The sequence below is a fragment of the Macaca thibetana genome, chromosome 6 (genome assembly GCF_024542745.1).
Source record: "Macaca thibetana thibetana isolate TM-01 chromosome 6, ASM2454274v1, whole genome shotgun sequence".
Lineage (NCBI taxonomy): Eukaryota > Metazoa > Chordata > Mammalia > Primates > Cercopithecidae > Macaca > Macaca thibetana.
Window position 1 is genome coordinate 51,729,600 of NC_065583.1, and position 8,868 is coordinate 51,738,467.

Genomic DNA, 8,868 nt, shown 5'->3' on the forward strand with positions numbered 1-8,868 from the left:
TTGCAGAGTGAATAGAATAGAATGACTTCTTCATGAGCATGCATGCTTCATTCAGTTAGTAATCTTTGCTTATAAAGTTTGAGGTATAACCCATGAAGTCTGTTGATTATTAACATCTGCCATATGGCCTTAAAACAAGATGCCTCAATCCCAGGTGGGAAAGGGAGAATCTCAATTTAGACTCTCCAGTGATCACAGGCACACAAAGAACCAGTCTGTGTAAGGCTCATCCTCAACCAAAGGCCTCTTTATTCTGAACAGGTCAGGCCATGTTGGAGCCCTAACTGTGATCTACTGCGGTCTGGGTGCACATCCTGTGATCTTTTAAGATACCTAGGTTGGCCTTTATGAGCACATTAATTTACTAGGAACCTGATGAAAAGCAGTACATATCAAAATACATTTGAAATTTATCACTCAAGCGGAAGGAAATAGAAAAAGTGAGCAGAAAAGACAGAGAAAAAGAGCAAGAGACCAACAAGCAAGACAGACTTCCTCAGACCACCTGGGCCTTATTGTGAGAAAGGCCGGAAGCTGCAGATCATTACCTCAAAGACCTGAGGTACACCGGGACTTTCTTCCCTACTGAAGATGCCAGAGAAACTCAAAAAAGGCGGCCATTGTTCTGGCAATTAATTTAGAAATCTATACAGTAATATTTTTCCTTACGTAGATCTGTTTGGGATTCTTTACATATGTATATTAAATAATAATTTGTTAGGTAATATTTTCCACACAACATCCTCAAATTCAGTTATATATATATCTTATACATATTAGGTGCAAAGATTGAAACAAATATTTGTAATGCATTTTTAAAACAGGTGTCTATATTTCACAGTAAGTTTCACTAATGCTGAATTCCTCATATTTCTAAAATACTGCAACATACTGGTTTCTTATTCTTTACCAAAAAAAGCTTAACTCTCTGAGAATTCATTTTTTATTTTGACCTTTTTGATATAAATGAATCACCCATCCATTACTAATAATTATTACGGGAAATATATGAATCCATGTTGTATAATACAGTACGTGATATCTATAACATTAGAACAATAAAAACTAACATCTATTGAAAATGTACCATGTGCCAGACACTACCTTAAGGGCTTTACATGGATCATTTCACCTAATCTTTTCTGAAATGTATGAGATAAATACTCTTACAAACTCTACTTTCAGTTGAATTACACAAGACTTAAAGAAGTAACCTGCGAAAGACAATTAAACTAGTAAATGTTAAAATGGTGGCTCAAACCCCAGTTCAAATCCCCCCATCATCTTTCTCTCTCTTTCTCTTTCTCTTTTACAATATATTTTTAATGGTACATACAAACACAGAGAAAGTAATTTCAGTTTAGCAGTTAAGAATAATACTGGAAGCTTCATTCCTAGATTTTATAAAGAATATAACTTATATTCAAGGAAAACTAACAATTATATATTTTATTTAATAATCTTACAATTCTCTTTTTATAAGATCTGCAAGCGTGTTCACCATTTTTAAAAGATGACATTCTATCATGAACATTTGATCTATTCAAACTCAAAAATCATGAACATGCTGTCTTAACAAGACTCTCAACTCTGAAAGAACTTTTATTAGGAGGATAAACAAACAAACAAAAAAAATTGTAAAATTTGTGAAAGGGATAGATAAAGGAAATTTAAAATTTTATGAAAATTCTATCGCAGATAGTGCTTTCAAAAGAACTATGGGAAAAAAGTAATGATCAATTTCATAGCTTTTTTAATGAGCAGATGTAAAATCTCACCTTTACTGAGAATGCCAACCTGGAGTAGAATAGACCAATCTTTCTATATAATATGAACAGTATCATACATGGACATCATTTCCACTAACATAAAATCCAAATTAGAAAGTGAAGTATGGCATCTGTGAATGTTATACCCAGTTTAGCTGTGCCCCAAGTTACCTACTTAGGTGTCTCATGAAACACAGAACACATTCTAGTATTAAAATTTAGATATCATTTCTTTGTATATATATCTTTATTAATTTTGCTAACAATGCTTTTTCACATATCTCTTGGTAATAAAATTTACCATCACTTCTCTACGTAAGACTTTTGAGACTTTGTATTATAATTAAATCAATGCGTCCTTTAAATTAATACTGTTTAAATAGCTCCTTTAAAGACTGAAATCCCAAAACAAAGTAAATTCTATATAATAGCTTAGAAAAACATAAAGTCAACAGTACTTATCTAGAAAACATTTTCTAATGCTAGGGAAACATGTTGAGATGATTAGTTTAGTTTTATACAGATTCATAAGTCAGTGATGGTCAAGTGTCAGTCTAAATTCAAATGTATTACAAAAAGTACTGAAAGTGTTATATTCACCAGGTTACAGCCTGTAAGACTTGGAATCTCTTTTGTTTCCTCTTACATCAGTTAATAAAAGGATCTAAGATTGCACTTATTCTAACAGACAGGGTGCACATCTATAATATAACTTCTCTTCACTTTAACCAGGACAAAGGCCTATATTATAAATAAAATATTAAATCAATTTTTGAGCTCCCAATTTTGTGCATATCTTACTCTCTTGAACATGAAGGAATGGAATGCTAGGTGAAGACTAGGCCTTCATAGCAGAATCAATGAGAACTTGAAAAGAAGAATGTTTAAACACTATCTTGGTTAAAATTTTATATATTATATTAAGGTAATAAAGTATCATACAAAACAATAATTTCCCATCTATATTGTTAACTACAGATGAGATTTTTTTACTTATCCATACAAATATGTTTTTACTTAGCCATGTAAAGTAAATATCTGCAAAATAATAACATTATGTAAACAAAATCAACTGAATATGTTCTCTGTATTAAATATTTTTGTCTTTTACTTTGTTTTATAACAAAGGAAGAAATATTTTATTGAGTTTATTCTAGATGACCTGTCTCTAAACTGTAATGTTTTTACATAAATTTTTATCCTAAAGGGTAGTTGTAGGATGGTTTTTACAAATTACCATTTTATTATCAAAATAAATTAGCAACATAATCATTTTAAATTTTCATGCCTATTTCAAATGACTAATAATTTTTACTTTCTGTAATGTATAAAATATGTCCCCAAAGTATAAATACCACAAAGCATAAAAGAGAAAGCAAAATTAACTAAAGTGAGACTACACTTACAAGAAAAACAAATGAAACTGTGTATTTAGTGACTTCACAGGGAACATATTTCCATAAAATGTTTCTTCTATACTAAGTGACATGAAAAATTTGAAAACATAAACAAAGGAGTTAAGATATAATTTACAAAGCTGTGCACTCTGTAGCTAAAATAATACTAAATTCCAACTACTTGAAAACCAAACTATACTAAAGACAATACATTATTTTAATGTTAAATAAATTTTTATAAAAATTATCTATTAGGAAGTGTATTTTAAATAAAATGTTGTTACATTTCAAAATCAATTTCTGAAGGAAAAAATCTCAAAGTATTTCATAAAAATGATCACGGCAACAAATAAATAGCTAAGATTATTTAAATAATTGTTCCTCTTCAGAAAATAGCATAGAAATAGACATAAACAACTTTTAGGGAATCTGTCAAAAATACTAAGCAGCTACTGAACACCATTTAAACTTCTGCTTTTTTTCCAGACAACTCATTCCTTTTATATGCCTAAGGAAATACAGTGATTGGAATTTTGTGAATACATCTACCAGAAGTGATACACTATTAGTTTACTTTTCTAATACCTTTAAAAATATGTTAAATTTCCACTGGAAAATATCCAAAGAAACTTCAGATTTTAACCATTTAAAAACAAAGAGATGCCATTACACACCTAACCAAAAATAAAATAAAATAAAAAGGCACAGTACCAAATGCTAAAGGCTACAGCTGAAGAGAGGAGTAAAATTACACCCTTGTTAGAGAAGAGAAATAGATTCACGTGTATATAAGCACCAATAAATCAAGCAGAGGAGGATATAAGAATGTTCCAGAGATGTGGCCATAAGTATAGGCCACTGCTTGAAGTTAAGGGGCATGCTAATAACAAAGTCTCAGACAGGCCCTGACACCTAATGAGAAACTTATCTCCCACTCTTGTATCCTCAAAGGGCTGCTACTATCACTTTCAAGTAGATACAAAGATACAGAGACAATGAATAGAATTGCTGCCCTAGATTATAAAAAGGCATATACATGTACTATGTGAACATTTTCATCACAGCTCAAGGCTTACCTCATAAGACCAGACACACTGAGTCCCACCAAAACGGCGAACGCATCTTCCTACTTCCACATCCTCGTGAGTCGTGTACATTTCTCTAAGGCATTCACCAATATGTGGCACCATCCTCCTGAGAACTTCTCGGCTAAAGATCATGCCAGGTCCTCCCATACAGAAGTTCTCCCCAGGCTCCAGTCCCAGCTTTCCAAGCTCTTCAATATTCCCCAGGCCAGTCTGCCCCAGGTAGAGAGGCTTACTGCTGTTTAGTGATCTAAGAAACTCTTCTAACTTATCACCTACAAAAAGAAAGGCAACAATTACTATGTCTCCTTATTTCATAATCACTTATAATGTACAAGGTAAGGGGCAGAACTTTAAACATTGTGCTTAAACTCCTCAGTCTTACACAATTGAACAGAAGAAAAAACCTCTTCCAATATTCTATTATTTTGAAAACACTAATTCATATTTATTAATTAAAACATATTAAAATTATATCAGTTTCTTAAGGTCACTGAAAAACCTTAACAGCTCTGACAATCACCAATTTTCTGTAAAAGGTGAAATAATAACAAAGAAAGTAAAGACAGGTTTCTCAGTATATTTGAAGTAACAAAAAGTTCCCAGGAATATAAAATAATATTAAATAATGGTATTTAGCATTGTTTTGGCTGACTGTTGACACCTAATAATTATTTTTTACTCGTAATTGGTTTAGTTCGGTGTTTTGCCATTAATTAAACTTCAGTCATATACAACCCACACAGTTTTGGAGGGTGTTTGAATCAAACCTGTCTTGAAATTTAATTTGAGAAGGCACCTTTTTAGAAAAAAAAGTTTGCCAAAAATTAGTGTAATTGGTTTCACTTGTAGTTTGTAAGTTCAGGAAAAAAACTTTTAAAAATAAAATTTTGCAGGTAAAACAGTTCAGAAGCACTTGGTATTCTAAGTGATACACTGGAATAAGTAGAGAGTCACCTTCTTCATACTCCCAGTCAGCATCTTTACTGCCATTTTTGATGAGCACAGCATCTGCAGTCATTATCTTGATCCCATGCCTTGCCCCTTGTATCTCAATGAGTTTCAGCTATTATTGGGTTCTTAATACAAAATACATTTCATTCTTAATAGAAATTGAAATAATATGTCATTTTAATGTTCTGAAGGACAATCTTTCAAAGCATTAAAACAAATGAAAGAAGTAGGTGCTGTTGATGCATTTTATAAATTCTCTGCAAAGTGTGGCAAACTTCTGCTAGGAAACCTTTGAAATTTTGACACATCCAAGACAAGGAACTTAAAGTAGAGGACGCTTTTTTCTTTGAGTCAATCCTAAATATCACTGTTAAAAATGTCATGGGACCATTCTTTATTTTTGTATCCAATTATCAGTACTTTTTATTCCAATCAGCTCTAGAGTGACTTCCCTCCTTCCAATCCAAACCCAAGAGATCTCTAGTTATTATGATTACACTAATTCCTTGTGCCAAAATGTGACAGTTAGGGTTTATTGTTTGGCTTTTTGTTTCTTTTTCTTGCATTGTGTGAAAAGTACTATCTGAATCAGGAGAAAGCAGCAAGGCTTAAAATAAGGAAGGGCTGCCCCCCTTTGACCAAGAAGCTAGGAAATGTGGAAAGCTCAGAGAAACCTCATTCAGTACAACCCTGCTGCTTCCCTTGCGTTCCTCCCCATCTCTGCAACTGGCTGGACTGGAAAGATTCACTTCCCTGACCTAAAGAACTTTGATCCGCTGAGTTTAGAAATTCTCTGTCCAGAGCCGCCCACATTCCGGGAAAAAGACCGCGCCTCTTTTAAACTGACAAAAAAGTTTTTTCTTGCTGTGGCTGCCTGTGGTTCTGGGAAGAACTTCCAGCCTCTGCTTATCACCGCGGCCACCAAAATGCACTGGAAAGGAACCAGTACTAGTGTGTGCTAGTACAGTCTGCTGTTCCCGGGGTCTGGCTTATCAGTGGGTGCTTTCCTCTTCTTCCCCACCACTAATTCCTTACAATATGCCCATTCTCTCAGGGTTTTATTGAGGTGTGGCGGGGGATGGGAGACGGCTTGGTGCTGCACTGTAGTGGCTGGAAAGAGCAGCGTGCTAGGGCGGTGGGGATGGCCAGGGACTCCCAGTGTGTGGAGAGTTGAGCCAAAGGGAAGGGAACACGTAGGAAAGGGTCCCGGACAGCGAAGATGATTCCTCAATCTGAGCAGTTCCAAAAGTGCGCTAGATCCAGTTTAAACAAAAGAGCAAGATTCAAAGCAAGAACACTGGATCTCCAAACTGGTTGTAGCCAGCATCCTCCGTCTTCCCTTCCTGCACCAAAGACCACGCCCCTCTGGACCGATTGGGGAAACTACCATCAGCAGGGGCTTTCAGAGGAGGGCAGAGTGGGAATGGCCTTTGGTTTAGCTCTACGGTCCCTTTTCTAACCTCTCCCACACGGTAAAGACTGAGGGACAAGAGCGAGGCGGCACCGAAAACAGCAAGTGAGGAAGGCGAATAAAGCCAGGCAGGTGTGAGAAGGGTCCAGATTGCAGAAGAGGAGGAACGGGCTACGAATTATGGGCGGATGCAAGGGGTGGGGAGGGCGGGCCAGGGCCTGTGGGAGCCGGGAGCACGTGCTGGCAGAGAAGCAGCGGAGGGGCTGGGCAGGGGCTAGGGCCGGTTACAGAGAAAGGAGTTGGGGAGGCGGACAGGCTGGAAAGCCGGCGCAGGGAGGTCACCTTTGATGTAGACATCGTCGTCGGCGCGCATGAACCACTCATACTTGTCCAGGTAGTGGTCGTGCATGTACTTGATCATCATGAAGGACTTTTTCTGGGGAGGATAGGAGTCGTCCACACCCGGCAGCGCGATGACAGGCAGGGGTGGCGGGGGCTGGCCGGCGTTGGGGGGCTGCTGGCTGGAAAAGAACTCCACGCGGCCGGGGATGAAACGCGCCCAGGTCCGCTGCGCGGCCAGCGCGCGGCTGCCCAGGTACTTCTGCGCGGTCATCACCCCCACGTATAGGAAGTCCCGGGGTCGGGCGCTCGGGGCGGCAGCACCCCCGTCCCCGCTGCCGTTGTGGCTACTCCCTGGCCGGCCGCCTCTCCGCTGCCCAGCCGCGCCCCCGTCCTCCTCCTCGGGTTGCCCCTCGGCCGCTGGAGCACCGGGAAGCCCCGTCGCACCCTCAGGCTCGCGTCCTCGCCGCCGCTGCTGCAGCAGAGGTGGCTGCTGCCAGGGGCTGCTTCGAAAACTGGTGATTCCGGGGGCTGCCTCGGGCAGCGGTGGCCCCTGGAGCTCCTGGCGCGCGGGGGGCGGCGACTGCTCCTGCCGTGGCCGGGACTGGAGCTGGAGGAGCGGCTGCTGAGCGCCGGCGCCGGGGCCAGCCGCGGAGCGACCGTAGTAGGAGCAGAGGCTGGAGCCGCGTCTCTTCCTCTCGCTCAGCTCCGCCACCCTGGGGGCGATGAGCCAGGACGCGGCGGTGAAGCCCAGTACCAGCCCTAATGCCACGCTCATCCACGGGCGGCGGGAGCGCACAGCCATCGCGGCTGCCCCGGGCGCGGACGCTCGCTGGGCTGCCGCGGCGGGGCACGCGGGTTCCCCGGCTCACACCCGCCCCTCCTCCGCCTTTGCGCCCCCAGCCCCGGCCGCAGCCCGCCGCCTAGGCGCCGACACCGGCTGGAGGTCGGAGCGCCGCGGACGCCTCGACTGCCGCGGGCTGCAGCTGCCTGCCAGGCTCTCGCTCGGCTCTGGGCCGGGGCTCCGAGCGAGGGTCGGGAGTGAAACTTCTCCCGGCGGCGACGGTGGCGGCGGCGGCGGCAGCGAGCGGAGCTGCAGGAGGAGGAGGAGCAGCGGCGGCGGCAACGCGTCCGCTCCTAGGCTGCCACCCTGTCACTGGCGCGCCTGGGCCCTCCCTCCTCTCTTCTTCCCGAGCCCCCGCCCTCGCTCCCGCCTCCCGCTCCCCCCGCCGCCGGGCTCCGAGCTGGCCCGGAGGAGGAGCCGCAGGCGGCACCGCTGCCAGCCGGAGGGAAGCGCGGGCCGCGGTATTTCCCAGTCACCCGCCCTTGGACGGCCCCCGTCCGCGCCTCAGTCCAGAGCCGGCCTCCTCTCCGGAAGGAAACGATCCCTGTCGGGCCGCCTCCGGCTTGCAGCGCCGACGCCCCCTCTTCCCTCCTCCCCCAGCTCTTGCTCTTCGTCCCATTTCCCGTCCCATCCCGCCCCTCCGCTGGCCTCCCGACACTCGTGTCTGGGGGCTCTACTGGCCTCCTCCCGGCGCCTAGGCTCCGCTGACCTCATCGGCGGAGCTCGGGTCCGGGAGCCCCCACTAAGTTCGTTGCTGTCCCTCCGGGCTCTCCTCCCCCGGCCCACAGCCGGGTACGTCCTGGCGTGACCCTTCCCACTCTGCCCCGCCCCAGGTCTGCCAGGGCGCCACTCTTCGCGTTTTCCGTCCTTTCCACGTTGTTCTTACCGCTGCCCCTCCGCGCCTTCTCTCTCTACTCGGTCATTTGTCAGGAAACCCAACGTCCCATCCCAGCACCTCTCCTCCCAGCCTAACTTCCCTCCTACCTGCATCCTCCACCAGCTCTCCTCAGTCCATCACAGAAGTACCATTGTCGTTTGGAGTCTCTCCTAAGAAAATCTCTGAGGGATT

The 8,868-nt window shown here is 43.2% G+C and overlaps 1 protein-coding gene across 2 annotated transcripts in view; it reads right to left on the reverse strand.

Moving 5' to 3' along the window:
- The window catches only part of CHSY3 (chondroitin sulfate synthase 3), a 282,613-nt gene extending 274,502 nt beyond the window's left edge, over positions 1–8,111 (reverse strand). Inside the window, exons 1-2 of one of the 2 annotated variants that reach the window (XM_050795154.1) lie at positions 6,959–8,111; positions 4,243–4,526 (exon numbers count right to left, since the gene is read on the reverse strand). In XM_050795154.1, the coding sequence (XP_050651111.1) occupies positions 4,243–4,526; positions 6,959–7,760 (1,086 nt within the window). In that variant the 5' untranslated portion in view covers positions 7,761–8,111. The remainder of the gene's footprint in view (positions 1–4,242; positions 4,527–6,958) is intronic. The other variant, XM_050795155.1, reaches the window with a different exon arrangement.
- Positions 8,112–8,868: the final 757 nt, after the last annotated feature.